Here is a 22,808-nt window from a genome sequence, read left to right as displayed (position 1 = left end):
TTTTCTAAGCTTGCTGATCGTATGTGAGCATTGCTCCCCGAGTTGGAAGAAGAGAGGGCGCAAATTTCCTAGCAACTGAGGCTCCTTTGGTCGGAACTGCACTTTGCCAGTTCGCGAAAGACTGCAAAATGCACGCCACCAAGAAAATGAACACTCCCCACCAACCTGGCTCTGTTCAACGATGAGGGCGCTTCTGCTAAAGGTGGATACTGAGTACATGTAATGGCATTGCGGTTAAAAGACGGCAAGGTGATAATCCAAATAATAGCATTGTCTACAAATAGTAAGTAAATCGGCAACACAGGAAAAAAGTTGCCCTCGCCGCCGAAAAAAACCTTTAGAAAAAGAAAGGGGGAAGCCCAAATAAAAACCAGCGCAGCAAACCCCAAACCAAAACAACCCAACACAAAATTCGACACACTGCAACCAACAAAACAGATCTTGTAAGATTACATAACATTTCGCATTTTAATGGTTCCGAGAGTGCTTTGCTCACATAACATTCGGATGCAAAAAATAAGATCAATTACATGTATTTACACAATTACAAATGTAAATCTTCTTCTCTAACTCAGTTTCTTTTATTTAAACATCATGCAGTAAATGAAGTCTTATTTATCCTTTTTTTTCTAAGTAACTACAGTTTGAAGTAACTGCCCTCAGCACTTTGGAAATAAGTTTCAAGTTTTAAGGTAAAACAGGCTCATCAACTGTCAACCCACATGTGTACATTTCCCACCATTTTTCCTCTACTTTTTGATTGGCAAAGGGCGTTTTCAGTGACACATTCGTAACGCCTGTGTCTTGGAGCCATCTGAGAATACCTACTTTGAACAGTTGCCGCAGCAGGAACATTTTAACCCCCCCCTTCAAAGTTGTCCTTTCCACTCATGGGTGGAAGTTCAAAAGTTAACAATACTGTGTATTTTTTTCTTTTTGTTTTGCTAGAGGCACTTCTGGGATTAAAGTTTTGGTCGGCAGATGCAGAGAAAACAAAGTATTCACATATTTCAACTGTTTTGTGATATGATATTCATGCACACCAAGAAATCCAGCTTGACGTGATCCATTTCAATTCTATTTTGTTTCAACTTTGCTGGGATGAGAATCACCCTACATTTTACATAAAATATTTTACACAATGAAAGCAGGTTCTCAAGCACTAGCTGTGGCATACACGGCCAGTGACTGATTCGCACTCTGTCACGGTTGATGTTGTTGCTTGCTTTAAGCAACAACATGAAATGAAAACATACCCTGGTACATGATGTAGCTGCCCTGCCAAATTCAATACAACCACTGCAGCTTAACCACATCGGCAGCACACTGAGACACAGGCTTGGCTGTGTACAAACCATAGAGGAAGTATGTTTTCTTTCCTCCAAGGTCAAACCTTACACTCATGAGTCTGATACATGTAGTCTACTTGTACAGCGGCTCATTGTGATGGAAAAAAACCTTCCAAAATATGCCCCAAAACCAACATTACACATACTTACAGTCTTTGTATTATTTGTTGAACAAATCTAGGACACCAGGTCCCTCAAAATTAAGTGACACTGACTGAGACCAGGTTAGGCCTAAGCATCTTACAGTTCTGCGACTGTCGAAAAACCTAATCTGGGATGTCTTTATTCCTTCTAAACAGTTTCGTTATAACTTGCTTGTTTTATATCCCTCTTCAATGCCACAATATCAGGAGAACACTCGAAAGGAATATATACAAAGGGAAAAAAAATCAACCTCCATGCAGGAAAGCAGGACCCTCTGATAATAAACCCTAACCCACCCCGCCTAGATTTCCCCAGACAGGGCATTTTGATGTCTTTCAACTGACAGCAAATGCTCAAATGCAAATGCATCTCCTTTGGTGGTATCAGCAGAGTCACCTTTCTTGGATCTGCTTAACAGAAGGCACTGCAAAGTAAGTACATGAGCTGGGCCTAAAACATAGCCAAGAACCAGTCAGAAATTGAATACAACATGCGACATTTGGACTGCTAACCTGATTTTTCTCAGCAATTTTTTTTTTTTTTTTTTGGCTTAGCAAATTTCTGTGCTCAGCTGGTCCATGAAATAGGCCCATGAACATCAGATCAGAACCATGTCATTCCTGCATAATGCATGTACGCATACATGTACACGTACAAGTATCTCTTTTTAAGCGATTCACTGATAAGCTATCTAAGCACGCCTGTATTTTAGTACTTCACTTCCCTAGACGAAGCTTTTGCAATACACGGTGCCAGCTTATCTGCACATGATGTTGGCGATCAACCAAAAAGTATTTCAATAATCCAACTAGCTCAGCATTACACACTACACGGAATATTAGAAGTCATCTTTGCAAAATCAAACATTTGGCACAAATATTCTTTTCAGTCACACAGGAAAAAAAAGAGCAACAAAAGAGACAGATTATGCACGAGCCATACTATATCGGAAGAGCTGATCACATGTACATGTACCGGTATCAAAACAACATATGGCCCATGTGCATTTGTACTACACATGTACATTGTAAGGGAGCAGTTTGAACTCAGCAAGATTGGAACATACTAATGTAACTGACCTTCGAACAGGGAAATTTTTAATAAACGTGGCTCATCCTACTGGGGGCATCAAGTCTACCCTAACTCACCATCAGGAAATAGCATGGAAAATATGGAAAAACTGAAGCACTCTAGACCATGAACAGGAATGTAAAACACATCACAGAGATGGATGCAAACATTAAGTCAGTACTGTGACGCCTTTAAATGTAAATGAACTGCTTTCCAAGTTGGTCTTATTCTAGTGTCGGCCATCTTGAATTGAAAGTGTAGCGATCACAGTAAAAATTCTCTTCCAACTGAAACATGTGTGGGAATGACGATGATGGTTTACCGGGGGTAAATTACAGATTTCCGTCCTTTTGCTCTGATAGTAAGTTCTAAATTATGGACAAAGTATCACATGTCACCTTCACTGTCAGGGTGAAAATATTTTTCAAAGTGTGGTTATACATGTAATTGTCACAAAACAGTCAGGTTCCTTCCAATTTCAGAGGGTTAATTAAACGGATAAAATTGATTCAGTGAACACAGCCCAAATTGCCATCTCGTAAATGAAGCCAAATGCCATTTAATTAATTGCTCTTTCCAACTTCAATGAGACAGTTTCATTCTGAGAACAACTATTTGTACATGTACATGCATTAAATGTCTTTTAGCATCTGTCCAACAGCATTTCAGACCACAACTAAAGAACGACACCTCAGACCTCAGAAGACAGGCAACCTACATGTACGAAGCCATTTCTCTGAAAGCATATCTACTTACATGTACCAGTATGCATCAATACCGTTTATGTGAATTGTAAGACTGTTAACCTAGACTAATTTTTCTGTAGTAGATACTAGATACATGTATGTTTACTTTTATCAGTTTTCATGTTTATAAGGTATCCTGTATACTTGACGCAATTTCAATTAACAGACTGGACATGTTCATAAACAGTGCATTGTAAACTGACCACACATGTAATGACAAATTAACAAATTTCTATATTTTACGTCAAAATGTGACAAAGAAATATGAAAACTGGGAAAAAGCCATTACTTTCCGTTACATGTTCTTAGACAATTTATCGTAATCAGTTCCATTCGTACGTTTATGCAAACAGTAAGGAAAAATATGTACATATGCTCATAACCATAAGTTACTAACAATTGCAAAGTAAAGTCCCATGCTTAACCTTATATCTAAAAATATGTAATCCAAAGCAGTAAATGATCCAACAAGATCTAACTGCAAAATACAGGTTATTGCCTTCTTGCAGGAGGAATCGTGTCGATATGGAATCATCATCCATCAACCCCTCATTCGCCGACCTCTAACCCTGATCTAAGTGTGTTTTGTATGGGCCCCTAAGAAAGCCTACAGGATTCCATCATCTACGACAAACATGTTTTTTTAATAACTTATTATTATGCTCTCGGATCTTAGTGCATTAGTGAGGATGGGAGTAACTTGTGACTTTTCATGCAGGTAAACTCATTTCTTTAAATGCAGCAAAATTTTTGTTTTAAAAACAGGGGGAAAAAATCAAAGCGAAATACATTGGTCTGAAAACCAGTTACGAACTGAGTTCTACCGTCTCAAAATTCATTCTTAAATGAGACAAAGATTTTGACAATGTAAATATAAGCTACATGTACAAGTGGATAGATGCAGCCAAAAAGGTTTAAACACACATACATGTAAGTTACACTCAAGTTTTGTACAGTAGGTGCGTCATCTATAACACCAATGATGCCTGATGACAAGGGGAGGTCATCCATGTCATGCACAGTGCACAGCAGAGGGCTGTAACCGTGCTTTGTTATTCCACTGGTTTGTTAATGTTGCTCCGTGTGGCGAAAGCGATCTCTAAAGGCTGTGCTACAATAGAGGAGGCCCGCATCCATAGCAGAATACCATCGGCCATTGTGCATGCCTGTGATTATGCGAGGTGCGCATCTGATGTTCAGCCTCGGAACAAAAGGTTATTTTTAACACCATAGATTATGAAACTACTTTCTAACGGCAGGCATCAATGTTTTCCTTCCGTACACATTTTCATTCGTAGAAAACAAGCCGGTAAATGATTCACAGTCTGCATCTGTGAACATGGGAAGAGGAAATTCTGTGTGGCAAGACTTTCTGCTGTTTTCATTTTATTATGTACATGTGTATAGGCCTAAGCATCAGTAGTGACAATACCAAAACAAAACAATAACAGAATATAAACTGACAAAAATTTAATGATGCTGGTGGGAACGGCATGCTTGAAATGTGCATAGATAAACTGCTTGGCATTTTTGTTTTTTTGTTTTTTATTAACAGTGGAGTATGGACATGTATTTGAAAGTTCAATCCATTCAGAAATTGGCTGTACATTGTAGTCTGGTGAAAATAATTCAGATGTCACTGAAGCTACTTTTGTTACGGCTGAATCATGCTACTGACGAATGTGAAAGCGATGCAAATTTGAGGTCACGAGAGATTTCCAGCAAAGTTTCACTCGGGTGTCAATGTGTGCAAGTTTTGCGAATTTGCAGCGTGAAGATTTGTGACCCGTCACGACAAAATGAGAGTAAAAGTCGCATCCCGCTCTTTCCTATTTCGAGGGTTCAAAGTCATATCGAAGAGGAGATCAATTTAGGAGTTTTGTAATATTTGCAAAGAGTAACTTGTCTATTTAATTCCAAACATTTCGCAGGATTTTAGATTTAAAAATGTCATTTTTTCTCAGCAATTTTGATGATATCATTATTCATGCTTGGTCAGAAATGTTCAAACAATGCCAGGAACAAAGACACAAAGCTGCCAGAATAATGCCACATTATCACCTTATACTTTTACCCCAAGTGTTCCTTGTACATACCACTGGAAAGCTCTCTTTTTGCTGAATTCAAGAACACCAATACATGTGTCTCAATTTTTCAAAATTTTGACTTCCAGCTCATTTTGTGGTGACAGGCCACATTTGATCCGATGTCACAAATTCGTGTTCACTTTCGTGCCATGTGAGAACTGACCTTTAAGTTTGTATTGGAATGAGCAAACTGGACCCTCTGCTTCGATGCTATATTAAGTTTGGTATCCTGATGAATATTTGGACCTCACAGTGCAATGCTGCTACGTGTATATTAAAACACGGCTATAATGAACAATAAAGTGTACTGAACCTCCCCTTTGGCCCCAAAATATTCCGTGCACTGTTACCAAACACTGCAAAATTTGTATTCAGTAAAAGAAATATACTTAGTACTGATGATGACTTGAAAGTTAAGGAAAATCTTAGTTGCGAAGAACCAAAAATGAAAAACGTGGTGCAGTCAGTGTCATTCATGGGAACATGTACATGTACATTCGTGTACTTGTACATCTATGTGTGTACATGTACAGGTAGCCATGGAAACCGGCTACCGAGCACACGCCCACAATTAACTTGGATCAAATCCTGCTTCAAGTTGTCGCTAAGGCAAGGATTTGTTACCATGAAAAAACTGATGGTAAAAGAAACTACAAATGCAAACACAGATTACGGCAGCTCTTGTAACTTATGTCCCAGAAAACTCATAAAATATTCGCTGCTGTTGATCATTTTTAATGACACTTGCCTGACATTTCTAATGCTGCCAACTTTTACCATTGTACCCAATCTGGTTTTGGTGCTGCAGAGTGGACTTCTGCATATCGCATTTTCATTTTTTAAGCAATGACTCAAAGAAAAACTCATGGGAAACTTAACATCATTTTGCAATTCCACTTCCAGCGAGAACAACTGAAAAAGTGAAGTATTATAGGAAATGAGTACACACACTGAGCAAAAACTCACAAATTTCGGTGCTATTGATTTGAACTTGATATTTTTGAATGAAGGTTGGAAGCGTTGTCCCCAAATCCCCACCCAGACGCATTCGTGTGGCAGCCCGCCACATGTTTGAATGGTCTGGACTCCGGAGCTGGAACCGGTACACGGGAAACTCAAATTTGCTATACCGGACCACCCATTATACGAAAATTTTGAGTGGGCTCTACTGTATTGGTTACAGCAGCATTGCACTTTATTCGGGTAAACAATATTCAAGGCTCCTACTGCATTACAGAGCATCCAATTTTTTTCAGAAGCCATTAACTCAAACATGACTCTGATGACATCTGTCTCATTTTCATGGAGCAAGTCATATATGCACAGGCACAAGTACTTGGTAAAAGTTTTAAAGGGGGCATTTTTTTGGGTGGGGGAAATGACATTCATCCCCCCCATTTTACGTGACTGCTTAGTAAATTGGTAAAATAAAAAAATACATCCACTGTGACCTCGAAAACAAAATATACTTTTTGTGGATTTGATTTCTGTGAACCTTTACGAGCATTAAACTAAAATGAGCATCTCGTGTGGATAAACATGAAGACAACTGGCAAAAAAATGGTAAGATATTTGGTTAGGTGAAGGAGTGTTTAGGCTGTTGCTCTTTTTCTGCAGTTTTTCAATGATGGTTAATTTGTAGCAAAATTTCAACGGATTATTAAATAGTGTGAACTCATAGTAACACCCATTCAACCTGAAATTAGTTCACTTTTATAGAATAATCGTTAAATTATTTTTACTCAGAATGTGGGTCATCTCTGAAGTTCATTGATAAAAAAACAACAACACGAAAAACCACCACCACCCTTTCTTGCACGGGCGTTTCCCTTTTGAAACTGACGAGTGACCCCCAAATGTTTTTATTCAAAACAGACTTTTGTCATCTTTCCCAATTTTCCTTGTCTCCAACATTCTGTTATAGGGCTGCTGGTGAAGTCTCACTTCCTTGAGGATGCTTTTTTCGTTTGATAGACTTAAGTGGCTGTGGGTAAAGCTTCCTGCATGTGCTTTGCTTGTCCTTCGTACTACAAACCAGGTCACTAGCATCCTTGAATAAAGTCGTGGCTACGAGGGAATTTCCTGAACAACTTACGATGAGGAAAACGGCTGCTGCCTGTTGATCTTCACCTTCTTGTGGGGCACTGGCTCCGCCTTTGGCCTGCTGCCCTGATGCTGGGGGTCCTCCCGCTTGCTCGGACCATCCAGAGCCGGCCGTTTCAACGTCACCCGTTTGCCCTCCTTCTCACCACCTGTGTCCTTGGCTGCCTCACTGTTTCGTGCAGGGGACTTGTTTGCTTCCGACTGCTTCCCCTCTACCACCAGTGCCACGGCCGAACGGACTTTGCTGGCCTTGGCTTCGGCCGCTGGGGAGAAAGACGAACCCCAGCTGCGGGCCCTGTCGCTGCTGGAGCTGCCCCTGTTGTTGTGGTGGCCGTGTCGTGGGTTGTGCCCTCTGTCCTGGGACGGTGCGGGCAGGCTCTTGAGAGATGGCTCGGCTGGCAGACGTGGCGCGTCTTCAAAAACCCTTGATACAAGAAACACATGACCAAATTTCTCTTACTGATCCCTATGAAAGCACAGACAATTTTAAACTGCGCCAATGAGTACAGAAAACTACAACTACTGATTACAGCGCATACCTGTAAGACCAATCTACACGCAGCCTGGATCTGTTAAAATTGCAGGATACCTTGATGATGCAGGTAGCACTAACCGCATGAGGGCCAGTTCACACTTCATGCGAATGCGAAACAATCTGAAGTCACGGAAGATCTGCAGCAAAATTTGGCTCGAGTCGAAATATGTTGAACTTTCGCGAATTCATAGCACAATTCTTTTGATCTGACGTCATAAATTGTGTCACTTGTATTTGCTTTCACGCCAAGCATGAATCCGTTGAACCGGTCTTAAGGCTTAAAGCCACTGATATGGTGTTACGGTGGGCCGTTTAACCCGGAAAGCAAGGATGTTGTGAGGGGATACACTTGCAATGAGCACTCAGACAGCACATGCTCAAATGACAGTGTGCTGCGGGTCATTTGCGCCCATCAATATGTGCGCGCGAGGTTGGCCCCATTATCATGGCCATATGTTGAATCGCATGCAACATGTTCAAATTGGTACAATGTCATCTGCTTTGTTGTCAAATGAACTTGCCTTATTGATATACCAAACACGCCCACTATTAGCTTCAAAACTGGGCCTAATGTAACGGAGCTGTTTAACAGCGGAAAAAGCCTGCTAACTTTAACTGAAAAATTTTTGCCTACAGTAAGAGCCATTTCATAGCGGTGCATTGTGTGGTTGTGCTCTGTTGCGTATGCAGAGATTTCTTTTGTTATGCCACTATGTTCAGGCATGCAACTCTTCAATTTGAAAAAAAGAGGAAAATATTCTTGCATACAAAACTGTGTGCGCGCAATATAACGACGTATTCATTAACGTCAGGAAAAAATGCCGCACCGGACTATTGGCTTGTCGTCGACAGAGGGTGCTTGCACGTACGGTGCTGAGTCTGTGTCCTGCACTTTTTAGTGCATTTTACGTGTGCACAAAACAAGGGTCCAGACGAGGTTTTTGTGCTCATGTGTACCGAAAAGTGGAACTCTGTGCGCGTTAAGCTGGCGCGGCCAGCGCCGTAGCACAAACAGAAACAAGCCCAAAACGCAGGTATTTTTTTGTGCGGATTTTTAAAAAATGTGGAAATCCACCGATCCGTGGAAAAGTAGCATGCCTGTAAGTTAGCAAGTTGTGCCTCCGAGGTTAGCATTCCTTTGGTTTTACTTACTGCTTACGGTCTCCATGAAATACAAAGAGCCTCTGTTAGCATGAAATCGTGTGCTAACAGGTTTTTTTTTTTCTCAGTAACTTGCAAAGCATTGTAGTGTACACACATTCTGCTTGGTGGGTGGAGAAAAAAAGGTTTAAAAAGAGAACCCCCCAAAATTAAAATCTAGTAACGGCACTCTGGTTTCTTTTTAGAACTACTCCTTGCTCAAACCGGCTTCCATTTCCAATCTGTTTCCTTGGGTTTGTCTAAAGGTGCCTTTCCTTATGCACGTCAACACTTGCACCAAGCATTGCGTATCTGTCAAATTTGCTCCCGGGACGATTTTGACTGTGAAAGTGAAACGCATGAACACATCGTTTACACAATGCACCCACAAAAACGTACGCATGGAAAAGCGCCTTAACCCCTTCGCGCCGGTATTCTTTTAACCACGACTGCTTGGCTGTGGTATGCCCTGATTGGAGGGCTTTGTCCAGCAGCAGGCCCCATTGAACCAGCAGCTGCATGGTGAATAGACTGTATGTGTGGTATGCACTAATCCTCACACAAAGCCACGGCTCTTGCCATCTCCCGGAGCGAAGGGTTTAACTCTGTCCATTTTCGGAGGAATGAAATAAAATACAAGTTTGACATAACACGTAACTCTGGCTTACGACGAAGTAACAACATAAAATGTTTACCTGCGTACAATAATCACGGCTCTTCTCGCTTTCACATCTTGAGGTCGGATGCAGTGGGTGACCTCATCAGCTGCATAGCCACTGCAAACAAACACAAGGTCAACACTGTCAACACAACCGTGTTTGATTTGGAAGGAGTAGGGCCGGTGAAGTTGTTCACCTTTTACCTCTGCGGCCCAGGTTCGATTCCCGGTCCGGTGTGCATGTGGATTGGATTTTTCAGTCCCTACCCTGCTTCGGTGAGTTTTTTCCGTCCCTGTTGCCTCTGACACGTACATGTATACCATTTGACAAGGGATACAGCACTGAAATTGATTTCAAACTATTTTCATTTGTTTGGCAGGTAATTTGCCGTACTTGTTCAGTCTTGGAAAGTAAACAATGAATTCTGCACATTAAAAATCAAATGCTAGACTTAACAGGGACGGGAAAAAATGGACCCCAAATTTATAGAATGACGCATCTCCTCTTTACACATTTTTTCAGGCTTGTGAGTTAGGGTGCCTCGGTTCCATCATCAAATTGCTAAGATAATAATCATTTTTACAGCAGAGAGGAGATCAGCATTTTGTAAGGGAAATCTTTACCGTAAGACGTTCTTTGTTCAAACTCTACGGTGCTTAAGATTTGGTCATATTTTACCCTCCCCCTAAAAAAGTAAAAGTTTTAAAAATTCAATTTGTCCGAATATGTATACATTTGGTGCGTATGCTTTATCCATTATTTTCATAAACTACGTGCAAGGGCGCACATTTTCATAACGCACTGCGCTTTCGTTCACTCACTGCAGACACCTCAAAATAGACCGTCCTGCTGCGTACACAGTGAATACGCAGTGAGTATGAACCAGCCTTCACTGCGCTGACACAGTTGGATGTGCCCCAAGTAGAAAATGGACAAAGTGAGGATGCAACCCACACTTACTACAATTTAACACAAAAAAGTGCTAATGATGGGCAAAGGGTTTTGGCTTTTCATGTGAGGGCATGGTGGGTTCCTGAACTTCCTCTTTTCTTGTGGAGAGTAAAAAAAGTATAATCTTATTAACATTTTGGTTCTTACTTGGAGGGTTGTTTTTGTAAAGAATTAAACAGCATTTGCATCTAGGTCTGCAGAGACTTCTGAAGGGGTCAAACGTTGTGGAAAAAAGAAACAAAGAATGGGGGGGGGGAAAGAAGTGGGGATTACAGCTGGGCCAGCCCAGCAGTTGGGACTGTCCCAAGTAAGTTAATTACTTATTCCTCATTTGACCTTAGACATTCAATATTGAACCAAAAAACTGCTTGATATTCAACATTGAATAAGTAACCATTAGACATTCAGTGACCATTCTGAATGCACATTCCTAGAAATGATGGAGTGCTAAAGGGACATAAAACAAACTGTGCCACCTTTTCAGGGCTTGTTTGACCCTGAAAACCCCATGCCCCGGGTTGCAAGGAGTCATCGCCGATTGAGGAGAACAATGACATCATATTCAGTGTAATCTCAAGGTGGGGCATGGGGTTTGGGTATTTTATTTCGATTTGAGAAAAGCGTGACATGATGCATTCCCTTTCCTCTCGTTTGTAAGTGAAGACCTCCATCCACAAGATTGTAGTCAAAGCCATTTTGACTCCGGAAAACTGCGCTGCCCCAGTCGAAATGGAAGCAGCCGGGAAACTTAAGTGTACAGACTACAGTGTACAGAAACACTTTTAAATTAAGTTTAGACCTGGGCCGTGGGATTGATGTATATTACTTCAATTGAGTGAAACAGTTTCGATGAAAACAGCAAGTATTAGGACTAAAATTTTTTTTCTCTAGTATTTAAATTGCTTTAAAAAACGTCTACATTTCAGGGCTTGCTTGACCCTGATAAACCCCACGCCCCGGGGTTGCCTCCGTGGGAGAGAGTTGAGTGTGTATACATCATTGTGAAATGGTATGTACAGTGTAAAAGGTACATGTGAATGGATGTGCATGGTGGCAAAGTTAGGTTTTTTGTCCCTTCTGCACTCCATCATTTCTAGGGGTGTGTACCCCGAAGGTCAAATGGTTACTTATTCAATGTTGAAATATCAAACGGTTATTGGCACAACACAGAATGTAGACAGTCGAACGAGGAACGAGAAACTAACAATCACATCAGTCGTCTAAAATGTTAGTTTTAACAGAGACCTGAGCAGTGTGACACATCCTCGAGCTATGGGCAAGCTGACTTTAGGCTTGGTGACCCGAATCGGCTTGAAGGAGAACTTGCAGCCAAAGCACAGTGCTGCATCACTTAGGAACGACGCTGAAATGATGGGTCTGTCAAAGATGTGCATGGGGTCGACATGTGAGACAATGCAGCCCCCTGGCTGATAGTCATTGATCACTGCACTGTTGATGAACCCTTTGGGAATGAGGTTGTTGTCCTCTAGTTTTTTCACGACGAGTTCGTAGATCCAACTAGGTATCTCGTCAACCTCTCCCTTTGGATACAGGCGCTCCTGGCCCGGCCCCCGTTTGGAAAGCTGTGCCCCGTATGTGTAGCCTTCACCAAAGAAGTACTTGTTACGTAGTGGGGCCCTGTCTACTGTATGCAGTCTGTATTTCCCCTCAAGTCCATTCTGCACCACTTCGTCAATCTTCTTCTCAATTTCTTTGCTCTCAGCATCCGAGAAAAGCTGGTACTGTTTGATACCCGAGTGTATTTTCTTCACTTCTTCCATGTCGTCCTCAAAGGAGGAGCGGTGTTCATAGTTACCCTGCCTCCCAAACTCATGGCTCCGCCTCCTGGAGGGGTCATATTTGACATCGAATGGTCGTCGTCTCCGGCTTCCGAAACTTGCATTTTCATAATGCGAATGGTGGTTGTGATCAAGTTTTTGGCGAAGGTCGGAACAACTGGCCGTCATTTTGCCTTCTTTTCCTTCCAAGATTTCCAGGTGGTCTTTTCTTAAAGTAACCTCAAGTTTTGTCAGAAAACTTTAGAAAAGAAACACGCGCTTCCATGTGTGTTTTACGATCAACAAACTTGGAAGATGAAACGCCAATCTCGCAGCTCCCCCATACATGCCATAAATTACGTACGTCGAATTTTGAGTAGACTGGTTTGCGCTCTCTATCTCCGTGTTAGTCTCTGTATGTTACGTGGCGGGACTGAAACCAGACCATCTCCCTTCGCATGTGGACAGGCTCCCAGACGAACGAAACGCTGATGCCATGTGCGTCAGTCTGGTCACCTTTCCTGCATGGTACTTGACCGCAGATAACCTTTGCAAGTCTCGTTTCAACAACGACACTAATTTAGTCATTCCTACCTTCGTCAACGGCTTACAAAGATCGAAAATGTATTTGATTTCCATACATTATCCCAAAAAGGAAACTAGTTGTAAAAGGCTTTAGTTTCAACAAGACAACAGGACAATGCAACATTAATTCCTGTCCGGTCTGGTCCCGGAACGAAACCACGAAAACTTGCTATCCCACAATTCCCTTTAAAAGATGGCCGCGTCCATGGGCAGGGTCGAAGTTCCCAAAGCAACGCATCGTGTAACAGGAAAACACTCGTTAATTTGGGCCCAGACACCCTAATTTTCTTTTCCGGGTTATGGATTGGAAAACTCTCCCTCAGTGTTGGCCCATGTAGTAGGCCTAGTACGGTTGTTCGGCATTTCTGGGCAGGGTGAGGGCTGCATCTCGCTGACAAGAATGAACGATGCAAGGGTTGCCAGCCCTGTGTCGGAGAGCGGTGATATGTTCCCGCAGCCGCCGTGTGGGATCGTGGGGTCCAGCCCAGGCAAGAGCAACCTTAGCCCCGGTAGTGCTGTGGACAACGATAGCAAAATGAACTTGAATCCACGGATTGATTTAAACTTTGGTATCAGGAACTGGTCATCGGAATTAGCTGCAGCCAGTGTCAACTTTTCATATTTCAACCCATTTGGTGACCCAGAAAACTTGTCTTCCGAGACTGAATTGCATGATTTTGTAGGTAAAATTCGGCGTCCAAGATCTCGACTTCATTGCCGGCGTGGTGCAGTAGTTTTAACACAAAATCCACTGGGAAAGGATTTGAAAGGTAGGCCTGTCATGCCCGTGTTCTTTTGGCCTAGTGTATGTGGATTGTGATCTAAAATTACAAAATGTATCATTTGTAGGAAGTTTGGAATATTCTGTATTTTTACATCTCACGTGTTTAGGTTTTTGCCATACCTGCTGCTCTGCAAGTGTGTGGGACAAACTGAGCTGTTTCAAAAGTTTCTGCAAAATTTTGAGATTTTGTGTTCGAGTGTTGTTGCATATTTATATCATCCCGAGTTAAGTTTGGCATAACTGCATAAAGTTAGCTACACTCAAGACATTTCAGGACATGCAAGCAGGAGGTTATGATGCTAATATTAACCCTAACTCCCCAACAAATTCCAACACCATATGGTAAACTGTACACAAAAACAGTTGGACTGTTTATTTTGGGTATGCCTGAACCCATGTTAAAGCACAAACAGTTTAGGGGTACAGTACCCAGTGACATAAATTCACACACTTTACTGGTGTTCAATTCTGTGTGGTTAGGGAAGGTTAGGATTAATTTTTGAATCAGGTACAACCATGACCCACTTGAAAGTGATTCTTAGTTTTAATTCTGTCTTGCTAAAAAAAGAAAAAATATGGACAGCTGTTCCCCATTCAACTGAGAGTTGTTCTATAAATGAACACAACAAGAGCCAAATGTTCATCTGTTTTCCTCTTGTCTCACACTTGAAGAGAACAGCCTTCCTTTGAATTCATCTCTCTAATAACATGAAAATCTTCTGTTCACTGCCACCAATTTCCGTTGCTGAGACATGAGGGATATGATTAAAGTTGCAGGCATGTGGTGGGGTAGATGTAAAAGTTGTTTTTATTCTTACACAGGGGAAAGGAAGCTGCGACATGCTGCTAGCAAGGGTGATGTTGAGGAAGGTAAACAGACTCTTACGATAACTGTCTCTTTGTTGAAGTGTGCACAGTACACCCAGGAAATGGTTCATCCCAGAGGACTTGTAAACACCTCCGGCTGACATTTAAACACACTCATCTCCCGCTTGTGTTGTGCACATGCACAAAGTCTGAGAAGTATGTGCAGGCAGCCTGTGTGTTAAGCTTTGGCTTGGCTGCTTTGCACAACCTGTTGTGGTGGGAAATATCACTCTATGGGTGCGCGTGCACTAGTGTATTGAAAAATAGGAGTTTGCTTGAAGAAATACTCTACGGTTTTGTTCAAAAGTTTTGTTTTGTAAAATGACTTTTAACAAGTATGTATTTGTGGCAGGTGGCTGTGTGTCAGAAGATGGCTGCTGTATCTTGCCTTTTTCAAATGATGTCATCTGCAATTTATAAATCTAATGCTGGTAATCCCATCCACCTTATGCTGAACCAACTTCATAAATTACTTATTTATATCTGATCATCCAACAGCGCATTTAGTGCAAATTACAGGATGATAACGAGTCAAGAAGACAATGAAGAGATGTTCAGTTTTAGAGGTGGAAGGAAAACCCCGGGTAAATGTTTTGGGGAAACCCATGGACTCAGGTTGGGACTGAAAACCCTATACACATGTGGACCGAGCTGGATTCAAACCCAGGCCCCAAGAGGTGGAAGGCGAGAAAAGAAACACTACACCAACCTGACTCCCCCTTAAACCCATCCAGCTATCTTGTGTTTCTAGTTCGCAAGCTGTTAGAGGAAGGTGTCAACCCAAACAGACCTGACGACAAAGGTAGAGCTCCGTTGCACTTCGCTGTCACTAAAAGATGCCACGAGATGGGTAAGTAACACATTACAGCAACCTCCCCAGTCCACCCTCTGTTACTGTACTGAAAAGGTTTGGGAGATTGCACTATTATGGGCCCTGAGCAGGACCAAGAGAGGGCGCAATTTTCCTGGTAACTCAGGCTCCGTTGGTGGGGACTGCACTATCCTGGTTCATGAACGACTATGAAATTTACTCGTTGTGGTCGCTTCGCTACCAACCAAATGAACACTCCCCACCAACAAAGATCTCTAATGAAGGGGTGCTTCTGCTCAAGGCAGACTCGGCAAGACAGCAGTGGTACCCTGAATATCTAAAAACACCAACACTGTAGAGTGGTAAAAACACCAAATGTTTAAACAAAATTCACATTAATATTTTCTAGCTTCTCATTATCCTTGATCAAAGATCTTTGACTGCCCCCCCCAAAAGAAAAATCCGAAAATTTTCTGATTTAAGTTCTGATTAATAACTTTCTCATGTCTTACAACAGTTCAGGTGCTCATAGATAAAGGAGCAGATGTCAACCAAAAAGATGGACTCGGGAACACGCCTCTTCATTTAGGTGAGCTGCCGTGCATTCATGCATTTGTTTAAGCCCATACTCTCTCTATAAGGAATTTTGTAGAACAATAGCCAGTCGCAATGTGCATAATTTGTATGGCTTCTTACAAGGATCCCCTAAACGATGATACTGGTGAATGGAGGGAACCGCCAACATAGGGCTGGTAGCTCGATTGGTAGAGTGCCAGGACAGTGTTCCAGAGGTTGCAGGTTCAATACCTGCTCCAGTCGATTTCTTTGTTCATCTCTACAATTAAGTCCAAATTGTCACATGGTGGTGATGCTGGTAGTCAGGAGTGTTGAGTAACAACGAAGCATTGACTCTCCATCTTCCATCTCTCAGATTTTTCTTTGTCTGAGAATCCTGCTCAGTGCATTTGTATGTGGCAGTAGATAAAAATCGGTACTCAAAACGGAAGTGACAAAAACTAAACTAGGACACCAATTTTGCACTAGAATTGGATGTCAGTCTTGTGCTGTCCTTGCACCATATTAGAGCGACGGTGGAGTTCATAGTGCAAAATGAACCTTTTATATAGCAACACCCGTCCAGTGTTGGATGTGATTCGTTCATCTTGTTGGAGGATGCAATAAAGTTGTGGAGTGTGACGTCATTGCCATGGGGCAGGTTCTACACATTGACTTGTTTACTGAAACATCTCGTAACAAAAGCCCAGGGAAACAGTTGAGTGATTGTTGTTCAGAGCCATGACCTTGGTAACTGACAAAAGAAAAGATAATCGCTTTGGCTCTCCATAGAAAAGAGTCTAGCAACTGCAATGCTGGTGTTTATGTGGGAAGTGCTGTTTTGGTCCAGTAAATCTCATGAGCCACTGTGGCAGCAGCCCAGCGACTTTTTAAAACCACATTCCAACCCCTCAATAATGCTGTTAGGAGCCTTGATTTGCAGCCCTGCAGATTTCTAGCAAGGCAGATTTACCTTCTAGTGCCTTAATACTGACAGAGGGGCAGACTTTCTTGTCTGACCGGATATCTGTCCAAGTCCTCTCAAGCTAAGCTCAGTACTTACATCCTCATTACAGAAATCTGGGTTTGGATTAACTTAGAAATCTGAAAAAAATCAAATCAGGAAATTCTGAAAGGTCCCTTTTTTCCTCCCTGCTTAAAAGAGAGTGTGACAAATGTAGTGTTTCTGTGAATGCATGCCTAACAAGCGATTCCTGATTTTCTGAAATTGGTTTTTAGTCCTGAATTTAATTAATAAATTGAGCAAAAAAAAACTTCCTGTTTCCGAGTTGCAATTTTACAGTATCCAGATTAAAAGATTCTAACAAGCTGGGTAAAAATGAGGAATTATTTCCAAACAGCCCTCAATATCCAAGGCCTTTTTTTTTGACAGAAATATCCACAAATGCACATGAATCAAAATTGTTTACATCGAGACAAAAACTCTATTGTACAATGTACTATGTAGGCCATAATACTTTACATGTCGTGAATCCATCTAGAATGCACTATAGTGCAGCATGGATTTATCACTAACTCAGTGTACATGCATTCCCAGCGGTGCTGCTTTATATCCGCAAAAGAATTGAAGAGTGTTTCCGAGAGTTAATCAAGTCTGTGTAGATATCCGTCATTTCAATGTCGTCTCACACTTACAAGATATTGATGAAACCCCCCCCCCATGTTCCCTTTTTTTTCTCCAAATTTCCAGCTGTGTTCAGCAGCCACATGGGTGTGGCCACAACATTACTCGAGTCTGGCGCTAACACCCATGAATTAGACAGGGAAGGACACACCCCAATCCATCTAGCCCGGTCACGACTGCGCCACATCAAAGATGTGTCATACGACATATCATGCAGTCAGCTCCAGGACGAAGTATTGCAGGTACCAGACTGAAACATAACTGACTGGAGAGTCTGTCAAAGGGCTGAATCTGTCAATTTTGTTACATGTTTAAATATTTCAACCAGCCAAAAAACAATGCCTGATTTCAGAGACTATTTGGTACTTTTCATGAAAGACGTAGCACTCCCGTTAATGTAAATCTGGCAGGTTTGTAGTTGAGTCTGTCACAAGTCCTGGCAAGTCCATCACAGGTCATCCAGTCTAAGTCACCAGCTGTGCAAATGAGCTGAGACAAGAGCTCCTTTGTCGTCCTTCATGTTGTCATAAGCCAGCTGTGCAAATGAGCTGAGACAAGAGCTCCTTTGTCGTCCTTCATGTTGTCATAAGACTGGTCTCCTGAGAGGACTTGTGACTGGACTCACAAAGCGACTTGTGATGAAATCAACCACAACAGTGGAATCAACTGGAGCAAAAAAGTGCTTTGACTTCATAAAGGACAAGACCCTTTTGCATAAACTAAGCAACTGTCATGAAATTTGAGAACATGTGAACGCTCGTGGAGGACAGTTTACCACGAGTCATGGACCCAAAAAAGAGAGATGACCTTTGAGAACACTACGTACCGCACTTGCTGAGTAGCGTGTCAAATCTCTCAGCTCAATATAAGAAAACTGTACACCAATAAAAAGAGACCTACCAGCTTTGAATTGATTCCTTGCAGCTGGTGGCCATGTTGAAAGTGTACATGAGCAGCATGGGCTTGTCGGAGCACATGCGACGCTTGGACCAACTCACCTTGCAAGTGCAAGAAGCAGCGACAAATGAACAGGTATTGTTTTTCAATAGCTGACATGCATATTATCGCCACAAGCAGTTGGTCAACAGGACCACCCATGGCACTTCTAAGCACACATTTAATATGGTTTAGATAATTGAAAGCAGTCCAACTAGTTCTGAATTGAGGGAAAAAATTGGACAGTTTCTCCAGCAGAGATCTTGAAAATGGAAATGCAGTCGCATGCCAATTTGGTAATGCACGCTTACATGTGAAGATCACATTTGATAAGAGCTGACCAATGACACCGTGCTTGGCTTTTGATGCATTGGCAGCAACTTGGGAACATCTACTTCTGTTTTTACTCATCCGTTTGTGTTCTCGTTAACGTGAACATTTCTTTATTGTCTACCTAAAAATAGAGGTTTTATAGCGCATCAACGAAGCATGGAACGACAAACTCAGCATACGCACATGCATGTATGAAAAGTGATACAAAAGTGACGACACTTTATTCTTTTGCACTTTTCTCGGCAGGTGGACGCTATTGAGGATATTCTGAACAGTTTCACAACTCTGAGCTTGCAGAAACCCTGAAACAGGGTGAATTACATCAGCAGTAAGGCTGCGCTGCAGGTAGAATACCAACTTGTATTGGTATTACAGCATTACGAGTCAGGTACCATTCTAATATGATTACAGATTATTAACCCCTTCGCACCGGGAACCGTCGACAGCCGCGGCTTTGTGTGAGGATTAGTGCCTACCACACATACAGTCTATTCACCATGCAGCTGCTGGTTCAATGGGGCCTGGTGATAGACAAAGCCTTCCATTCAGGGCGTACCAGAGCCCAGCAGTCACGGTCAAAAGAATTACCGGTGCGGAGGAGTTAAGAAATCCAATTTCAGAGAAGCTACTCGTTTACGGTTCTAACATAAAACCTGCTGCAATCAAGGCACTTCAATAAAAAGTCCAATTTTAGAAATTTGACAAAATTGGCGTGGCCAGAAAAGGAGCTCTCTGACAATACATTTGTTGTACAATGATATATATTGGGATATACTTACCATTTAAGAACTTTGTTTATAAAATGTTAACATTATTCCTTCCAAGGTCTGTGATCCTTCCCACAATTACTTACTGATTTGTCATGTTAGTTCTTGTTTCATTCAAGACACACCCCTGACCACCACCTACCGTATGATTTATTGTAGATGAAACCTTGAAATATGTACATATTTTATTATAATGAAGGGAAGCTTTTGTCCTTTAGTCTTCCATTTATAGCGAAATCATAGATTAATGATTGAAACTGTGAATGCATTTGAGGTTTTTTCTTTCTGTTACGTAGTTTCATCTTGTTCAGTGTCTCTTTTCTGTATTTTTAGATGCCATACGTAGGGTGCGAGGAGTGAACAAAAGTAAATGTGTGTATTACCTGTTTAGTAAGATGTATCATCACCAGTTTCACAAAGACACAAATTGCCTCAAAAAGCATTTGGGGGGGGGCAATTTCTGTTTTTGGCCAAATCAACGAGGCTGTGCGACGCTTACAACATGGTGTAATCGCTTTTTTGCCAACTGAAATTAGCCATACCACGATGGTCCCTGTGGGCCAAAATTCAACTAAATTGCAGTTTTTGTTTTCGTAAAGAGACAAAGTTGTCTTCCATTTAAATATCGTTTGCAAAAAAAGGGCAAACCCATGGGCAAAACTTGGTTTTCCATTTTCATACAGAGAAAAATTTCACTCTGGATGTGTATACAATTGTAAAAAATTTGCACCTGGCACCTGCTACGGCAGTAGTGTGCACTGCGTGTACCGTATTCATAAAGAGACAAGAATTCACACAAATTTTAGTATTTTCAGGAAGACAAATGTGTTTGTTTACAAAGTAAACAATTCTGATGGACTTCTATAAATATTATTTTGTAGTTTTGTGCCATTTAATTTCCCCGAAAGCTAGGTTTTACTCGCCGGTGAGACTTTTGTCTTTGTGAAAACTGCGATGGTGTGCAACGCGCAGCCAGTTTTCAAATGACCTTACACAAAATGCTAGTGCAACAAATGCAACATTTTCTGCTGTTTGCAGGAAGCTTTGCAAAAGGTAATGTTTGCATTCCAACCACAAGTGGCCTTTGTATGCACAGAACTTGCACAACGTGAGAAAAATGCAAAAAAGGAAAGAAAGAAAAACGGGGCCAGGCTGGTCGGCCTCATTCACAAGTTGGCCAAATAGAATTGAAAGCGAGGTTAACTCTCTTATTTTGGGAACCAAAGAATCAAAATGAAAGTAATGGAAGTTCATTGAAGATTCATTTCATTGACGATAGTAAAGAATTGAAAATTTGTGATTTACTTTATCTAACAGTGTAATAGTCGAGACCACTTAAAACCTTAACAAGACCACACCAGACCAACACATGGTCTTGCGCATAGTCTTGTGATGGTCTCGACTACAACACCGATATCTTAATGTTTTAAGTAACATTTAACAAAAAGGAATGGGGACATAAAACACGAAATAGTCTGGCACCACCGCATAGGACAGATTACACTGAATAAGATAGATCTAGGGAACGTGATCAAAATGACTTTGTGGTGAATTAAGGTCTATTCAGTTGAAGTGCTCAGTAATAAGTTAACAAAAAGATCTAAATGGTCCCCCTTGCAATTTCATCCCCCTTGAAACAGACTCTGACAAATTTCATCCCTCTCCAGTGGTCTGTCGAGAGTGTCATCATCAAGCGCTCAGTTTATTTACGGCCTACTGAAATGTCAGGGTCTCACTGCTCACAGTATTTAAACTTTGTCTGAACCCAAACTTGTACGCCTGTGACTCACAGTGTGTTATCAGGAGCTATTTTTTGACAGAACCGTCGATCAGGAAATGGCATTTAAAGTTTGGAATTTATCCATGTGACTTAGGGGAGGCAGTGTTGGAAATGTCTGCAATCTGCTTCTATGTCACAATCGTATTTTGCCTGATGGTGGCTGCAAAACCGTATCTGGTCATCTGTTCAAAACCTACATAATAACTCACTTAGTATTGGAAAGTCTCACGATGCCAACAAAACACCGGATAATGAACACAAAATTCTTAAGGAAACTACGACTTTAAAAGCGATGGCGTAAAGGTACAATTTGGGTTACTCCCTAAAAAAGGTGAACCCTAAGAAAGGGTGATATTTCTGAAAACGTTGGCCACCCATACGAATAGTAGGCAATACAAAAGAGGACAGTTAACTTCTGTGCTCAACTTGCAAAGAATACCCAATTCGGGGGCAGATCCAGAAAGTTTTCCGGGAGGAGGGGGTTCAGGCCGGAGATTTGTTTGTCTCTTATTTTTGCGGAGAAGCGGAAATGATGATGAAAAATACATGTACATGACATACTTGTTTTCAATGGTATTGGTTGCACTTCAGGTATTTTCTATTATTTCCCCCATTTTTTCCCTTTTTTTGGTCTCAGACCCCCCCCATCCACACCTGCGATTACAAGATTATTTTCTTTTGCCCACATCATTATAGCAGTTCAGTATTACCTGAATGGTGCATTCATGGAGTTAGTTCGTTATAAAATCTACATCGAGTGTGCTTAATTTTTGGTTGGCCGTTCTTGAGACATTGACGTCACCACAGCATTAACAGATTAAGGCCATCTCACTCGGTTTATGTGAAACACATATCACTTCAAGTTATTCTCAAGTAGGGTTAAGTTCAATTGGTGAATAATACCTTGTTTATTTGGAAGTTGGATTTTTATTATTTATAATGCAAGTTGTAAATAATTGTATTTTCTCCCCGTTTAATTGAAACAAGGTCATCGTCATAATATTATGCAAATGGTGTTCTCACAGATAGAATCATTTTTTTGTGTTTGTTCAAACAGGGAAAGTTTAGTTAGGAGATAGGAACACATCAGTTTTACAAAATAATGAAAAATTAAATAAATTTTATTCATATTTGATTATAAAGGATTTGTGTCATTTATGTGCATTTTTAACTGGTAAAGGG

The 22,808-nt window shown here is 41.4% G+C and overlaps 2 protein-coding genes across 2 annotated transcripts; one reads left to right on the top strand and one right to left on the bottom strand.

Moving 5' to 3' along the window:
• Positions 1-441: 441 nt before the first annotated feature.
• alkbh5 (alkB homolog 5, RNA demethylase) lies at positions 442-12,926 on the bottom strand. The gene is made up of 3 exons (XM_087138759.1): positions 12,031-12,926; positions 9,871-9,951; positions 442-7,924 (listed from the first exon to the last, which is right to left on the bottom strand). The coding sequence occupies exons 1-3, from the start codon at positions 12,750-12,752 to the stop codon at positions 7,489-7,491; spliced, it is 1,239 nt and encodes a 412-aa protein (XP_086994885.1). The 5' UTR covers positions 12,753-12,926; the 3' UTR covers positions 442-7,488.
• A 184-nt stretch (positions 12,927-13,110) lies between these two features.
• ankrd54 (ankyrin repeat domain 54) lies at positions 13,111-22,768 on the top strand. Its single transcript, XM_022246692.2, has 7 exons — positions 13,111-13,918; positions 14,755-14,802; positions 15,551-15,649; positions 16,128-16,199; positions 17,877-18,052; positions 18,735-18,842; positions 19,326-22,768. Exons 1-7 carry the CDS (start codon positions 13,549-13,551, stop codon positions 19,383-19,385), a joined length of 933 nt encoding a protein of 310 aa, XP_022102384.2. The 5' UTR covers positions 13,111-13,548; the 3' UTR covers positions 19,386-22,768.
• The last annotated feature ends 40 nt before the right edge of the window (positions 22,769-22,808 follow it).

Source organism: Acanthaster planci, linkage group LG07 (assembly GCF_054643075.1).
Source record: "Acanthaster planci isolate LZ-2023a linkage group LG07, COTS_SCS, whole genome shotgun sequence".
NCBI lineage: Eukaryota > Metazoa > Echinodermata > Asteroidea > Valvatida > Acanthasteridae > Acanthaster > Acanthaster planci.
This window is presented reverse-complemented; position numbering and strand designations above follow the sequence as displayed.

Coding starts and splice junctions, on each gene's coding strand:
- alkbh5 (XM_087138759.1), bottom strand. CDS start 12,752: ATGACGGCCAGTTGTTCCGACCTTCGCCAAAAACTTGATCACAACCAC. Junction 9,952..12,030: donor GGATGTGTCACACTGCTCAG/GTCTCTGTTAAA, acceptor GTTTGTTTGCAG/TGGCTATGCAGCTGATGAGG. Junction 7,925..9,870: donor GCCGTGATTATTGTACGCAG/GTAAACATTTTA, acceptor TCTTGTATCAAG/GGTTTTTGAAGACGCGCCAC.
- ankrd54 (XM_022246692.2), top strand. CDS start 13,549: ATGAACGATGCAAGGGTTGCCAGCCCTGTGTCGGAGAGCGGTGATATG. Junction 15,650..16,127: donor TAAAAGATGCCACGAGATGG/GTAAGTAACACA, acceptor GTCTTACAACAG/TTCAGGTGCTCATAGATAAA. Junction 18,843..19,325: donor AAGCAGCGACAAATGAACAG/GTATTGTTTTTC, acceptor TTTTCTCGGCAG/GTGGACGCTATTGAGGATAT.